Source organism: Crocuta crocuta, unplaced genomic scaffold, assembly GCF_008692635.1.
Source record: "Crocuta crocuta isolate KB4526 unplaced genomic scaffold, BGI_CrCroc_1.0 scaffold267, whole genome shotgun sequence".
NCBI classification, from domain to species: Eukaryota; Metazoa; Chordata; class Mammalia; order Carnivora; family Hyaenidae; genus Crocuta; species Crocuta crocuta.
Window position 1 is genome coordinate 3,028,792 of NW_027531899.1, and position 16,898 is coordinate 3,045,689.

The 16,898-nt window shown below is 36.2% G+C and overlaps 1 protein-coding gene across 4 annotated transcripts in view; it reads left to right on the plus strand.

Annotated features, from left to right (window-relative positions):
* Positions 1-16,898, plus strand: part of ZNF790 (zinc finger protein 790) — a 33,959-nt gene that overhangs the window by 13,611 nt on the left and 3,450 nt on the right. For 2 of the 4 annotated variants that reach the window (XM_077773732.1, XM_077773733.1), the window contains exon 5: positions 1,302-5,845. In XM_077773732.1, coding sequence (XP_077629858.1) covers positions 1,302-2,941 — 1,640 coding nt within the window. In that variant the 3' untranslated portion in view covers positions 2,942-5,845. Of the gene's footprint in view, positions 1-1,301; positions 6,109-16,898 lie in introns of those variants that run through there. The other 2 variants (XM_077773736.1, XM_077773735.1) reach the window with 2 other exon arrangements.

Genomic DNA, 16,898 nt, shown 5'->3' on the forward strand with positions numbered 1-16,898 from the left:
TTAACATATACAAGTTAAAATGTCAAAAACATTTGGTATAAACAAGTTTGGAAACATATAGACTCATGGTAAACTCATGGGTATCTGAGAGGTAGCTATGACTTTAATATATTTGTATATTGTGGGAATTAATATTTATGTTTTCAGAAGGATCAGAGGGCATTGGTTCACATGAAGGTCAGGGATGATATCAGTTTCAACATAGTCTCACTACAAATGAGTTATTTTTATTTTTTATTTTTTTAATGTTTATTTTTGAGAGAGAGACAGTGCAAGCAGGGGAGTGGCAGAGAGAGAGGGAGACACAAATTCCGAAGCAAGCTTCTTATAAGTTTTATTTATTAAAAAAATTTTTTTAATGTTTAATTTTTTGAGAGACAGATACAAAGACAGAGAGTGAGTGGGGGAGGGCAAAGAGAGAGGGACTCACAGAATTTGAAGCAGTTTCCAGGCTCTGAGCCATCAGCACAGGGCCTGATGTAGGGCTCGAAGTCAGGAAACATGAGATCATGACCTGAGCCGAAGTCGGATGCTTAACTGACTCAGCCACCCAGGTGTCCCACTTTTATAAGTTTTAAAGATTTTTTTTTGCTGTTTATGTCTTTAATTTACTTGTAGTTTTTGTTTGTATATAGTATAAAGAAGAGTTATAATTTTTTCTCCATACAGTTATAGTGTAACAACACTTGTGGAATAATCTGTCTTGCTCCTTCTGTCATAATCTAAGTTTCTTTGTTGTTTCTGAGTCCTTAATTGTCTTCCACTGGGTTATATGTAGAGATACTATATTTGACCAGAAATGTGTAAAACTTCTGGACATAGCTGAGAACCCACTCATGGGCTTGTTTGATGTTTGTCTTTTAAATATAAATTAGAAGTGATTCTAGTAGGCACTATTTTATATTATTTTTTATTTTATTTATTATTTTATTTTTTCCAGCTATGTTCACTTGTTTAGTTCAGGCTCAGGCTAAGCAGCAAGTTAGGTTTCACCAAGAAAAGATGTACAAAGAGTTAAGGACCTGGAATCTAAATGAAAGTGAGAAAAATTTGAGAGTGATACAGAGTAAAAATGTAGTAGGGTCATTATTTCTTTCATGTTTGTGCTGTGTTTTGGGGGTCCCATATTTGCCCATTTATTTTTTGCCTTATTTTCATATCACCCAGAATTTGAGAATTTCTTAAGCCATTCACTTCTTGTGTGCTTTATGTATTTTAAGATTTACTTTTTATATCTATATTGGAAGTTTTATTTCTTTTTGAACAGTAAAACAGTATGAATTTATCTTCTTATCTTTCAGACGTACAGTCCAGATGTCAGACCAAGGAGTTATCACAAAAAAATACTACTTTTGAGAGAGAATTATCTCAATTGGAAATTTGTAAAAAACACAGCCTTGAATATTCATGTTTTAGGGCTGATTGGGAAAGCAAAGGTCAATTTGGAACACAACAGGAAAATCAGGAAGAACGTTTAAGGCAGGATATACTCACCTATGAAAAAATGTCCACTTTTAACCATCATACAGGAAAGAAACTGAATGAATTTAAAGAGTGTGCGGAAGCCTTTTGTTCTGGCTCAGACTGTGATCAACATCAGTTAATTCACACTGCTGAGAAATTTTGTGAAGATAAGGAATATGAGAAGACCTTTCTTTCTGATTCAGAACTTACTCAATATCAGACAGTACACTCTGCCAAGAAAACATATGAATGTAAAGAATGTGGAAAGGCTTTTAGTTTGCGTTCAAGTCTTACTGGTCACAGGAGAATTCATACTGGTGAAAAACCTTTTAAATGTAAGGAATGTGGGAAGGCCTTTAGATTTCATTCACAACTTAGTGTCCATAAGCGTATTCATACTGGTGAGAAATCTTATGAATGTAAAGAATGTGGGAAAGCCTTTAGTTGTGGCTCAGATCTTACACGACATCAGAGAATTCATACTGGTGAAAAACCTTATGAATGTAATGAATGTAGAAAGGCCTTTAGTCAGCGATCACATCTTACTAAGCATCAGAGAATTCACACTGGTGAAAAACCTTATGAATGTAAGCAATGTGGGAAAGCGTTTACTCGTGGTTCACACCTAACTCAACATCAGAGAACTCATACTAGTGAGAAATCTCATGAATGTAAGGAATGTGGAAAAGCCTTTATTCGTGGTTCAAATCTTGCTCAACATCAGAATGTTCATGTTGGTAGGAAACCCTATGAATGTGAGAAATGTGGAAAAGCCTATATCTGGAGTTCACATCTTGCTCGACATCAACGAATTCATACTGGTAGGAAACCTTATGAATGTAAGCAATGTGGGAAGACATTTATTTGGGCCTCCTATCTTGCTCAACATGAGAAAATTCATAATGAGAGAAAACTCTATGAATGTAAGGAATGTAGAAAGACCTTTATTCATGGCTCAGAGTTTAATCGACATCAAAAAATTCATACTGGTGAAAGAAACTATAAATGTAAGGAATGTGGAAAGACCTTTATTCGTGGTTCAGAACTTAATCGACATCAGAAAATCCATACTGGAAAGAGACCATATAAATGCAAAGAATGTGGAAAATCCTTTCTCTGGGGTTCACAACTTACTCGACATCAGAGAATACATACTGGTGAGGAACCTTATGTATGTAAAGAATGTGGGAAGTCTTTTATCTGGGGTTCACAGCTTACACGACATAAGAAAATTCATACTGATGTAGAATCCTATGAATGTAAAGAAAGTAGCCAGATCTTTAGTCCCCATCCGTATTTTACTGAACAGAAAATTCACAATGGTGAGAATCTCTATCAATGGAAAGACTATAGGAACACCTTTAGTCAGGACTCAGGCTTCACTCAACACCAGGATATTTACACTTTTGAGAAATCCTATGAATACAAAAATTTTGAGACATTTTCTCCAAGCTCTCAACTTATTTCACTTTTGTGAGGTCTTATGATATAAAAATATAGGAAGTCTTTATTCATGATTCATTAATTGGTGTCAGTTAAATCCTTCTTTTGAGAAACCCCACAAATGTAAGTAATATTGGAAGAATCTTTGACAGAGCACACAACACACTAGCAGAGAATTCAGATGGAATCTATATTAATACTGGAAAGCATTTACTGATTGGTTTTCCATTTGGAATATCAGGGTAAAACCCTATGAATAAGATGACACTGTGATTCTCTTGAATCATTCTTAAAAGCATTCCCCACATCATTGATATTACTCTGCATATAATTTAAATCTAACTCATAAAAAGGGAAACTTTCCATCACTATTAAATTTTGTTATGCTTCTACAAAATTATACCAAAGGTGAATTTCTGTTATGTAATTAATCTTGGAAACCCTTGAGCTATGTCATACTTCTTATTTGGCATATTTTAGTTTCGACACATCTCTGTGTTTTGTGGAAAGTAACTTAAATCTGTGTTTGCTTATTTGATTATAACGGTTAAATGAGCTTGATGACTTAAATGAATTAATGGCCATCATTAATATTAGTATTAGACCATTTCTATCAGATGAAAACCTTAACAATATAACAAATACAGACAAATAAGCCATCTTTATGTGTCTTATTAAACAGCAGGATGCTAATTCTGAAGAAAAACTAGTAAAACAGAATGAAGGGAAGAAAGCTTTGAATCAGTATTAAATTCATTTGCTGCATCAAAAAAATTCATACTATAAAGAAAGCATTATGGTTTTAATGAAAGTGGAGTTGTTGAATGCTCAGCAATGTTTTATGTTTTGTTTTTAAAGGCGTTTGGAAATGATTTGTCCCTAACAGTGTTCTAAACCCAAACGTCATACTCACTTTGTCACCACAATGAAAGTTTATTTTTTTAAGTTTATTTATTTTGAGAGAGAAAGCGTGAATAGGGGAGAGGCAGAAAGAGTCTCAAGCAGGCTCCATGCTGTCAGCAAGAGTCGGATGTGGGGCTCAGTTTCATGAACTGTGAGATCATGAGTCAAAATTAAGAGTCAGACGCTTAACTAACTGAGCCACCCAGGTGTGCCTGAAATTTAGAAATTAGAAAATAGCCAAATGAATTCTGACTTCTTGGAAATTTAATACTACATGTATACATTATCAAAGTAATGAGCAAGTCAGAAGTGAAATTACAAGCTATTTAGATGTGAATGATAACAAAACTCCTATATATCAAATCCTATGAACAAAACCTTGGCAGTTCTCAATGGAAATTACTCTTTTGTATATAACAAAACTGAGGGAATTTTACTTCTTGTCACCACTGTATCTCCAGCACTTCTGACAGTGCCTGTCATATTGTGGAGTCCAAGTATTTGTCAAGTTAAATAACGATTATTTAACTAAACAAGCTAAAGAGGAGCTAATGCCCCAATGGGGATTTGAATTTGAATTGATTGAAAGTTTTTCTTTTAATTTTGTAATGTTTATTTATTTATTTATTATGAGAGAGTATGTGTGTGAGCAGAGGAGGGGCAGAGAGAGTGGGAGAGAGAAAAAATCCCAAGCAGGCTTTGCACTGCCAGAGCAGAGCCCAACATGAGAGTTAAACTCACAAACCATGGGATCATGACCTGAGCCAAGATCAAGAGTCAGATGCTTAACTGACTGAGCCACCCAGGTGCCTCTGAATTGATGGAAAGCTTTAATGAAAATAAAGCAAAAATCATGGAATAAAAAACAATACAGAAGACTTTTTATTTTAAGTCAAAATGTTTCTTGGAAGAAAACTATTATTTCTAGACTTTGGCAATGCCTTCACATTATGATAAGAAAGAATTGTGATACATGTTTTAGAGGGTATTTTTAATGGTCATATAAAGAGATATAAACCTTACTAGAAACAATTTTTAAATAGAGTGTAGTTTGTTTTCTAGGAAAATAGTTTATTAAATCTCAAAGGTAACTAAAAGGGGCCCAAAAATTTAACAGTTGGAAAAAATAATCTTTATAACTCATATAGAAGTAGGTAATTGTACAGGCTGCCCCCTGAAGAAACAAAAAAAAAAACCTATGGAAAAATTGCCAGCAGATGCTAAAAGACTAACATACTTCTGAACAAAATTAAATGTGCAGTAGCCTTTGAACAACAAATTCCAGAAGAATTTCACTCATGAACATACATGAAAAACATTAATACAGGGGCACCCAGGGTGGCTCAGTCAGTTAAGCATCTGACTGGCTGAGGTCATGATCTCACAGTTTCTAAGTTTAAGCCCCACATCATGCTCTGTGCAGACAGTGAGGAGCCTGCTTGGGATTCTCCTCCCTCTCTTTCTGCCTCTTGCTCTCTCTCTAAAAACAAAAACTAATACAATAGTCAAATGATGTTTACCCAGAATGTTTAAACTCTGACCTGGATAAGAGATAATTCTGTAATTTATGCATAACAGCAAGATATCATTGATGAAGATGTACCTTACCAGTTTCAGCTCTTAATTTATTCTAAGAGTATTTTCTTGGTGCCTTTTAGTATTACATAAGTTAAAGAATATTGAGTTTATGTATGTAGCACATTTATAATTCAGTTCTTTAATAATAGTTAAACAGTATTAGGGAACATGGTTCCCTCAAAAATTATTATCTTCTGTGGAATTTCTCAACTCACGTGGGGAAAATGAAAAAAAATTATATATTTATTGTAATAAACTAGCCATTTTCATTCATGATGTTTTTGTTAAGGTGATGATTACACTGAGAAATTTAAAAACTTTCTGGACATTTGTATACAGATAATTATGGCCATTCCTTTTCCTTTTGGCTTAGACTTCTGTGTCAAGTTTAGTATCAGCGTGCATATCTGGTGCTCCCATCTCCTTCATTGTGAATTCCTGGATCTCCTTAAATACCTGAGGTACATGTTTTTTGAACCCCTTTCCATTGGTATATCTGTGAATTTGATAATATCTTCTCTAGACTGCCACAGAGATGACAGAACATTCCTTAGTCTTTTCCCTAACCGGCTTTCTTTGCAGGAACTATTCTGCTAGAATCATTTTGGGAAATAATTTTTTAATCATTAGTATTAGCAAAATTGGATAAAATTTATGGGAAAAAATCAGTTTCTTCCCTGCCAGTGTAAAGTAGGATGGATTCCTAATAAATCCAGATATCTAAATGCAAAAAATAAAAACAAAACAGAAAGAAACTTTATAAATACTACATGAGTGAATTCCTTCATAACCCTGGAATGGAGATATCAATAAGATGACTCAAAAACCCAGTAGAAATAAAGAAAAATAAATAAATAATTTTTATAGGACTAAATGTTAAAGGACAATGAAAAATTGGTAATATTTGCAACTATATTACAGAGTAATATCCTTAAAGAATTTAAAACTTGACTTGAGAATGGAAGTTACACTACACTGAGATACCATTTCATCCCTATCAGATGGACCAAAATCCTAAAGGGTATTAATTGTCAAGACTCTATTGTCAAGGCTGTGGAAAAACAAGAGCTCTGGAATTGCTGATGAAAACGAAAAAAAATACATAGTACAATTCATATAGGAGGTAATTAAGCAATGTCCAGGTGTGGTCTCATTCATTTACCATAAGACCAGCACCCTTGTTTCTATCCCAAAGATACACTGGTAAAATTATAAAATGTGGTATACACTAAGGAGTTTGTTTAAAAAAATAAAACACCACTATTTGTAAATACAGCAAATTGGAAACAACCTAGATGTCCAGCAATAGACGGGCTGGATTAATTATCACATGAAAGTATAGTGGAGTGTTGCGCATCTGTGTTCTTCTAGGGAATGATCTTCAGGGTATGTTAAATGAAAAAGAGGTAAGTACAGAATGGTATGTATAATATGCTAATATATGTGAAAGAAGAGGGGGATACTATATATGCCTGTATTTTGAAAAAGAAATCTCAAGATGAAACAACAGGAGAGAGCAAGAATGAAAGATAGTTATCTTTGGTTATACATTGTTTTTTGTTTTGACTTTATCCATGTAGATACTTTATATGTCAGCTTTTATTTTAAGAATTAAGTCAAAAAGGAAAATAACAAACATCTATCAAAACCAGTGAATTCAAGCCTACATCATTTTGTAGCATAACAACATAAAGGATAATAATTTCAAGTGGTGTTAAAATGTCTTGAGTTACTATTAGGAGAATATCTAAAGGATGTTCTGTACTCAAGCACAAAGAGAAATGTAAAGATAAACTGCCTTTACTCCTTTTGTTAATGGTAATATTGGTATTTTTCTGCCTAAGGCTTTTTTTTTTTTTTTTAGTAGTCTCCATGTCCGATGTAGAGCTTCAACTCATGACTCTAAGATTGAGAGTTGCATGCTCTACCAACTTAGCCAGATGCCCCTACTGAGGGGTTTAAAAGCATTAGTGGGGCGCCTGGGTGGCTTAGTTGGTTAAGCGTCCGACTTTCGCTTAGGTCATGATCTCACGGTTCGTGGGTTCGAGCCCCACGTCGGGCTCTGTGCTGACTGCCAGCTCAGAGCCTGGAGCCTGTTTCAGAGTCTGTGACTCCCTCTCTCTCTGACCCTCCCCTACTCATGCTGTCTCTCTCCTAGAAATAAGTAAAACATTAAAAAAAAAAAATTAAAAAAAAAAATAGCATTAGTGACATAGAATTTCTGAGTCCCCCCATGGATCCAGACTGTAGTTTTCAAATTCCATTTTCTATAAAAAGAAACAAGTGCTCCTTAGAGAAATAGCATAAGACAGATCAACGGTAGAAAATGTATATATGATTATCATAAAAAGTCTTATTGTACTTAAAAGCAATAAAGCTATCAAAGACTACAGGATCATCAACCTAAAGGAACTGAGGAAAGAAATAGAATGATTTAAGCATTGAAAACTTTTGGAATGGGTTGAAACTGTGGAGGTAAAACTGCCTAAATTCAAAATGAAAAAAAAAAAAAAATGATAGCCCTTTATAGAGTTTGCCAGAGTACTAGCACATTCTGAAATTTTGATAAGGAACAGAACAAAGTATTTATCATGATTTTTCTGTACAAATTGTAATCAAGTAGTTGGCAAGAGGAGATTTTATTATAAAAGAATTAGTTAATATATTCAGAAATAATGACAGACTTAGCTACATTTAGCTTTATTTACTAAAATAATGGAATTGGCAACAATCCATAATAAATGGGTGATTGGGAATTTCAGAAGGTAACAATAAGGTTGACAACACTTTAGTTGGCCAATCTTAGCAACACTAAATTGGAACAATATGGTATTAATATACCTCCTCTTGTGATGCCATAGGAAGTAGAATATATTACCTGAGTTATATTTCCCAACACTGAACCTTAATCTAATTTAACCTCTAGATCTAATTACCAATTTGTAGGAAATAAAATAATTAAAAAACCTATAAGTTGTATAGTGAAGGTCACAATTGGCCAAATCAATGTGAAAAATTCTACAGGACAAATAACCAAGTTCCTTCAATAAATGAGTGGCATGGTAAGGAGGGAGAAATATGGGGAACTGTTGTAGTTCAAAAGAGACTTAAGGTGACTTAACCAGATTCAAAGTGTGGAACATTCTTAAGTCCAGACTTGAACAAATAACAGATATTTTGAGGAAGTCATGAAAAATTGAATATGGTTTGGGTTAATTTTGTTCATTTGTTTGGATGTGGTAAAGAGAGTGCATATGTGCTGGTGCATGTACCTGGAGGTGGGAGTGGAGGTGACCCAACCCCAGGCTTGGTAGCATTCTTGGGGGCACACTGCGAGAAAGCAGCCCCCTCCCTCGAGTACTGTGGGAAGAGGGTTTATTGCCCCTGCAAGGACAAAAGACCCTGCAGCTGTCAGCCAGAGGCCCTTTGTCAACTGAGTGGAGTACTATTTCAGAAATAGGCCCACATGGAGCAGGGTTTTTTAAGATATTGGGTTGTGGATCCCTGTGGAGCACTGGGGAGTCATGGGAGACTGTAGAACAGGGCAAACCAGCCACTTGGCGCCCGCTGCTCTGTCAGGGCAGCGTGAACAGTGGTTTGGGACACCTGGCCAGGGGAGAAGAGATTGGAGTGTTGCCATTTTTCTCCCAGTCACCAACACAGTGGGGCATCAGGGAGCAGCACAGAGGCCTCCAGTGGCGTTGGGATCCACTTACACCAAACACCGCCCCACCAGCCCAGGAACTGCTTATCTACCAGAGGGAGATTGACACTCACTGAACCAGTCAGCCCCTCCTCCAGACCAACACAACCACTGTTTCCAAGGCACCAACAGACACTGTCCTGCAGTTTTGTATGTTAGTCTGATTTTTTCTTTTCTTTTTTAATTACTATTTCTTTTCTCCTCTTTTCCCTGCTTTATCTTTCTTCTCTCCTATCTCCCTCCTCCCTCCTTCCACCTCCCCCCGNTGTTTAATCAGACATTTTTACTCTATCCTTTTTACACCTTTTCTGTATCTCCTTCTTCTTTATTTTCCTCTCTCCCTTTCTGGATTAAGCCCTATAGTTCCTTTGATTCTCTCTGCCTGGTCTTTTTTTCCACCCCTATCATTTCTCTCTTTGTTTGGGATAAGGTTTCTTTCCTCCCTCCCCCCTTCTCTTTTCCAGGGTTACTTCAACAAACAAATCAAAGCACACGTGGTGGACAGTCCAATCCACCACTACGAATAGCCAAGACACAACAACAGAGTGCATGTAACACTCCAAAAACACCTCCTGAAGTGACACGCTCTGGGCAGTGTTATGACCCCTTTTTAATATAGTAGTACTCACAGGTGCAGGACACATGGCAAGCTATTAGAACATGTAAAGGACAGAAAACTAGCCAAAATGATGAAACGGAAGACTTTTCCTTGAAGGAAATTCCAGGAAAAAAATGATAGCAGAGAATTGCTTAAAACAGATATAAACAATATATCTGATCACGAATTTAGAATAATAGTTATAAGACTAATGGCTGGGCTTGATAAAAGCATAGAAGACAGCAGAGAATCTACTGCTGCAGAGATCTAAGAAATAGTTACAATGAATTAATAAATGCTGTAAATAAACTAGATGTAGTGACAGCAAAGATGGAAGAAGCAGAGGAGAGAATAGGTGAAAAAGAAGATAAAATTATGCAACATGATGAAGCTGAGAAAAGGAGAGAAAGGAAATTACTAGATCATGGGGGGACAATTAGAGACCTAAGTGATTCAATGAAATAAAATAATATCTGTATCATAGGAGTTCCATAAGAGGAAGAGTGAGAGAAAGGGGAAGAAGGTTTATTTGAACAAATTATAGCTCAGAACTTCCCTAATCTGAGGTCTAAAAAGTCATCCAAATCCAGAGGCACAGGGAACTCCCAGATCAACAAAAACATGTTGACACCATGACATATCATAGTGAAACTGGCAAAATACAAAGATAAAGAGAATCCTGAAAGCAGCTAGGGACAAATGGCCCTTAACCTACAAGACTTGGCACATAAGGGTAGTAGTAGATCTGTCCCCTGAAATTTGGCAGGCCAGAAGGGAGTGACAGGAAATGTTCGATGTGCTGAGTAGCAAAAATATGCAGCCAAGAATCCTGTATCCAGCAAGCCTGTCATTTAGAATAGAAGGGGGAAACAAAGGCTTTCCCAGACAAACAAAAACTAAAGGAGTTCATAAACCAGCCCTGCAGGAGATTCTAAGAGGGTCTGTGTGAGTGGAAAGCAGAAAAGACTACAAAGGACCAGAGACTTCACCACAAGCATGAAACCTACAGATAACACAATGGCAATCCATATCTTTTATTTTTTTTTTAATGTTTTTTATTTATTTCTAGGAGAGAGAGAGACAGTGTGAGCAGGGGAGGGTCAGAGAGAGGGAGTCACAGACTCTGAAACAGGCTCTAGGCTCTGAGCTGGCTGTCAGCACAGAGCCCGACGCGGGGCTCGAACCCACAAACCGCGAGATCATGACCTAAGCGAAAGTCGGCCGCTTAACCGACTAGGACACCCAGGCGCCCCGGCAATCCATATCTTTTAATAATCACTCTGAATGTAAATGGACTAAGTGCCCCAATCAAAAGACATAGGGTATCAAAATGAATTAAAAAACAGGATCCATCTGTATACTGCCTACAAGAGGCATTTTAGGCCTGAGGACACCTGCAGATTGAAAGGGAAGGGATGAAGAAACATCTATCATGCTATGGTATGTAAAAAGAAAGCCAGAGTAGCCATACTTATATAAGACAAACTAGAGTTTAAACCAAAAACTGTAACAAGAGATGAAGAAGAGCATTATATCATAATTGAGGGGTCTATCCATCAAGAAGAGCTAACAATTATAAATGTTTATGCCCCCAATTTGGTACACCCAAATATATAAATCAGTTAATTGTAAGCATAAATAAAAGTATAGATAACAGTACCATGATTGTAGGGAACTTTAATACTCCACTTACAGCAATAGACAGATCATCTAGGCAGAAAATCAGTAAGGAAACAATAACTCTGAATGACATATTGGACCAGATGGACTTAACAGATACATTCAGATCTTTTCATCCAAAAGCAGCAGAATGCACATTCTTCTCGAGTGTACAAGGGACATTCTCAAAATAGATCACATACTGGGTCACAAAACAGACCTCCACAAATATAAAAGGATTGAGATCACACCAAGCATATTTTCAATCACAACACTATGAAACTTGAAATCAGCCACAAGAATAAATTTGGAAAGCCTCCAAACACATGGAGGTTAAAGAACATCCTTCTAAAGAATGAATGGGTTAACCAGGAAATTAAAGAAGAACTTAAAAAAATATATGGAAGCAAATTAAATTGAAAACACAACAGTCCAAACCTTTTGGGATGCAGCAAAGGCAGTCCTAAGGGGAAAATACATTACAACCCAGGCCCATCTCAAGACACAAGAAGAATCCCAAATATAGAATCTAACCTCACAGCTAAAGGAACTAGAAACAGATCAGCAAAGAAACCTCAAAGTCAGCAGAAGAAGAGAAATCAAGATTATAGCAGAAATAAACAATATAAAATTTTAAAAAACCAGAACAGTTCACTGAACCTAAGAGCTGGTTTTTTGAAAGAATAAACAAAATTGATAAACCCTTAGCCAGACATCTCAAAAAGAGAGAAGATCTAAAGAGATAAAATCACGAATGAAAGAGGAGAGATCACAGCCAACACCACAGAAATACATTTATTATAGAATACTATGAAAACAAACTGGATAATCTGGAAGAAGCAGATAAATTCCTAGATACCCACACACTACCAAAACTCAAATAGGAAGACATAAAAAACTTGAACAGACCCATAACCAGCCAAAGATAGAAGTGGTTATCAAAAATCGCTCAACAAATAAGAGTCTTGGGCCAGATGAATGCTCAAGGGAATTCTACCAGACATTTAAAGCAGACAGAGTTAATACCTATTCTTCTCAAGCTATTCCAAAAAATAGAAATAGAAGGAAAGCTTCTGGGCTCATCCTTTGAAGCCAGCATCACCTTGATTCCAAAACCAATCAAAGACCCCACTAAAAAGGAAATTTACAGGCCAATATCTCTGATGATCCTGAATATGAAAAGTCTCAACAAGATAGTATCAAATCGAATTCAATAGTGTATTAAAGGAATTATTCACCATGATCAAGTGGAACTCATTCCTAGGTTGCAGGTCTGGTTCAATATCCACAAATCAATCAATGTGATACATCACATTAATAGAAGAAAGAATAAGAACCATATGATCCTGTCAATAGATGCAGAAAAAGCTTTTGATAAAACACAGCATTGTTTCTTAATAAAAACCCTCAAGAAAGTCTGAATAGAAGGAACATACCTCAACATCATAAAAGCTATATATGAAAGGCCCACAGTTACTATCACCCTCAATGGGAAAAAACTGAGAGCTTTTCCCCTGAGATCAGGAACACGGCAGAGATGTCCTTTCTCACCACTGTTGTTTAACATAGTGTTGGAAGTCCTAGCCTCAGCAATCAGACAACAAAACAAAATAAAAGGCATCCAAATTGGTAAAGAAGTCAAGCTTTCACTTTTCACAGATGACATGATACTCTATATGGAAAACCCGAAAGACTCCACCAAAAAAAACCTGCTAGAGCCGATACATGAATTCAGCAAAGTCGCAGGACATAAAAGCAATGTACAGAGATTGGTTGCATTTCTATACACCAATAATGAAGCAACAGAAAGAGATATTAAGGAGTTGATTTATAATTGCACCAAGAACCATAAAATACTTAGGAATAAGCTCAACCAAGGAGGTAAAAGATCTTATGCTGAAAACTATAGAAAGCTTATTGAAAGAAATTGAAGACACAGAGAAATGGAAAAACATTTCATGCTAATGGATTGGAAGAACAAATATTGTTAAACTATTTGATACTACCCAAAGTAATCTACACATTCAGTGCAATCTCAATCAAAATAACACCAGCATTCTTCACAGAGCTAGAACAAACCATCCTAAAATTTGTATGGAACCACAAAAGACCCCAAATAGCTAGAGTGATGTTGAAAAAGAAAACCAAAGCTGGAGGCATCACAATCCTGGACTTTAGCCTGTACTACAAGGCTGTAATCATCAAGTCTGTATGGTATTGGCACAAAAACAGACACACCGACCAATGGAATAGAATAGAGAACCTAGAATTGGAGCCACAAATGTATGGGCACTTAATCTTCAACAAAGAAGAGTATCCAATAGAAAAAAAGACAGCCTCTTTAGCAAATGGTGCTATTAAAACTGGACAGCCACATGCAGAAAAATGAACCTGGACCACTTTCATACACCATACACAAAAATAAACTTAAAACGGATGAAAGACCTAATTGTGAGACAGGAAACCATCAAAATCCTAGAAGAGAAAACAGGCAACAGCCTCTTTGACCTTGGCTGCAGCAGCTACTTACTGGATACATCTCTGAAGGCAAGAGAGATAAAAGTAAAATGAACTATTAGAACCTCATCAAGATTAAAAGCTTCTGCACAGCAAAGGAAACAATCAACAAAACTAAAATGCAACCAGTGGAATGGGAAAAGATATTTTCAAGTGACATATCAGATAAAGGGTTAGTATCCAAAATCTGTAAAAATCTGTAAAGAACTTACCAAACTCAACACCTGAAAAACAAATAATCCAATGAAGAAATCAGCAGAAGACATGAATAGGCACTTTTCCAAAGAAGACATCCAAATGGCAAATAGACACATGAAAAGATTCTCAACATCACTCATCATGAGGGAAATAAAAATCAAAACCACATTGAGATACCACCTCACACTGGTCAGAGTGGCTAAAAGTAACAACAGAGGAAACAACAGATGTTGGCAAGGATGTGGAGAAAGGGGAACCCTCTTGCACTGTTGGTGGGAATGCAAACTGATGCAGCAACTCTGGAAAACAGTGTGGAGGTTCCTCAAAAAATTAAAAAAATAATTACCCTATGACCCAGCAATAGCACTACTAGGAATTTATCCAAAGGATACAGGAGGGCTGATTTATCAGGGCACATGTATGCCAATGTTTATAGCAATGCTATTAACAATAGCCAAATTATGAAAAGAGTACAAATGTCCATCAACTGATGAATGGATAAAAAAGATGTGGTGTGTGTGTGTGTGTGTGTGTGTGTGTGTGTGTGTGTGTAATGGAATACTACTCGGCAATGAAAAAGAATGAAACCTTGTCATTTGCAACAACATGGATGGAATTGGAGGGTATTATGCCACATGAAATAAGTCAGTCAGAGACAGATATCATATATTTTCACTCATATGTGGAAGTTGAGAAACTTAAGACCATGGGGGAAGGGGGAAAAAGTTACAGAGATGAAGGCAAACTATAAGAGATCCTTAAATAGAGAGAACAAAGTGAGGGTTGATGGGGGGGCAAGGAAAATGGGTAATGGGCATTGAGAAGGGCACTTGTTGGGATGAGCACTCCGTGCTGTATGTAAGTGATGAATCACGGGAATCTACTCCCGAAACCAAGGGCACATTGTATACACTGTATGCTGGCTAACATAACAATAAATTATATTAAAAAATAATAAGAAATAAATGAAATTTAAAAAAGAATTCATAAAGAAATTTCTTTAGTCAGAAAATGATAATAAGAAAAGTTGGAACATCAATTAAGAGGAAAGCAACAGGGGAACCTGGGAGGCTCAGTTGGTTAAGCGTCCAACTTTGGCTCAGGTCATGATCTCACAGTTCGTGGGTTCGAGCCCCCATTTGGGCTCTGTGCTGACAGCTAGTTCAGAGCCTGGAGCCTGTTTCGGATTCTGTGTCTCCCTCTCTCTCTGACCCTCCCCTGCTCACGCTGTCTCTCTCTCTCTCTCTCAAAAACAAATGAAATATTTTTAAAAAATTTTTAAAAAGAAGAAAGCAACAAAAATGATAAACATATGGATACATATAATAGATAATCCTCTTTTAATATTTTAAAATCATATTTGTTGGCTGAAAATATTGTCTAATATGGTTCTCAAAGTTTGTAAAGATAATATTTAAGACAAGTATATCAAAAAGGGAAAAGTATAAATTAATCTAACAAGTAGTATTGTTTCTATATTCTATCTGAAATGGCAAATGTTGACAGTTGTATAATATTACTACTAATGTAATATCTGTGCAGATACATACCAATTTAAAAAATTACACAGATATACTAAAATAGATGCAGAAGAAAATGTTCAAGTAATCCATACACAGGCATGAAAAGGAAACCAAGGCACAAAAACCAAAGAGTACAAGCAGAAAACAGATGATGTAATGGCAGACTTAAATCCTAACATAACTTTAAGTACATTTAATATAAATGACCTAAAGATCAGTTAAAAAGAGTTTAGCACAATGGATAACATATCCCAAGTATATACTGTTGACAAAACCAAACAAACAAACAAACAAGCAAACAAAAACACGGCAAATCACTTCAAATATGATAGAGGTAGGTTGAAAGCAAAGGGGTGGGAAACAGTATACCACTCAAATAATAATCCAAAGAAATCTGGAGTGACTACATTGATATCAAAGTAGAATTCAGAGCAAAGAAAATTATGGACCAAAAAAGCACATTATATAATAATAAGTGGGTCAATCCCAGAAGACATAGCTGTCCTAAATTTATATATACTAAACTGCACAGCTGCAAAATATGTAAAGCAAAAACTGATAGAACTGAAGGATTAAATAGGAAAATCCACAATTATAGTTGATTTAGAACACTTCACCCAACGACAGCAGAATACACATTCTAAGTGCCCACAGAACATATAGCAAGTTAGAGCACATACTTGACCCTTTGTCAAGCCTCAACAAGTTTAAAAGGATTGAAATCAGGGGCACCTGGGTGGCTCAGTCGGTTCGGTATCTTACTTTGGCTCAGGTCATGTTCTCGTGGTTTGTGAGTTTGAGTCCCATATCAGGCTCTGTGCTGACAGCTCTGAGCCTGAAACCTACTTTGGATTTTGTGTCTCCTTTTCTCTCTGCTACCCCTCTCAAAAATAAATAAACATTAAAATATTTTTTAAATATATTTTAAAAATTGAAATCATACTGTGTTCTTTGACCACAAAGGAGTTTAACTAGAAATTGTTTAACAGAAAGATAACATGAAACTAAACAACACACTTTAACTCTTGTGTCAAAGAGGAAATCTCAAGAGATGTTTTTTAAAAAGATTAAACTGAATACAAATTAAAATAGAGATAACTTGTGGAATACAACTAAGTCTGAATTTACAGAGAAATTTATAGCACTAAAGGCTCATTAAAAATGGAAAAAAGTTCTAAAAAAACCCACTCAAGGGGCGCCTGGGTGGCTTAGTCGGCTAAGCGTCCGACTTTCGCTTAGGTCATGATCCTGCGGTTCGTGGGTTCGAGCCCCGCGTCGGGCTCTGTGCTGACTGCCAGCTCAGAGCCTGGAG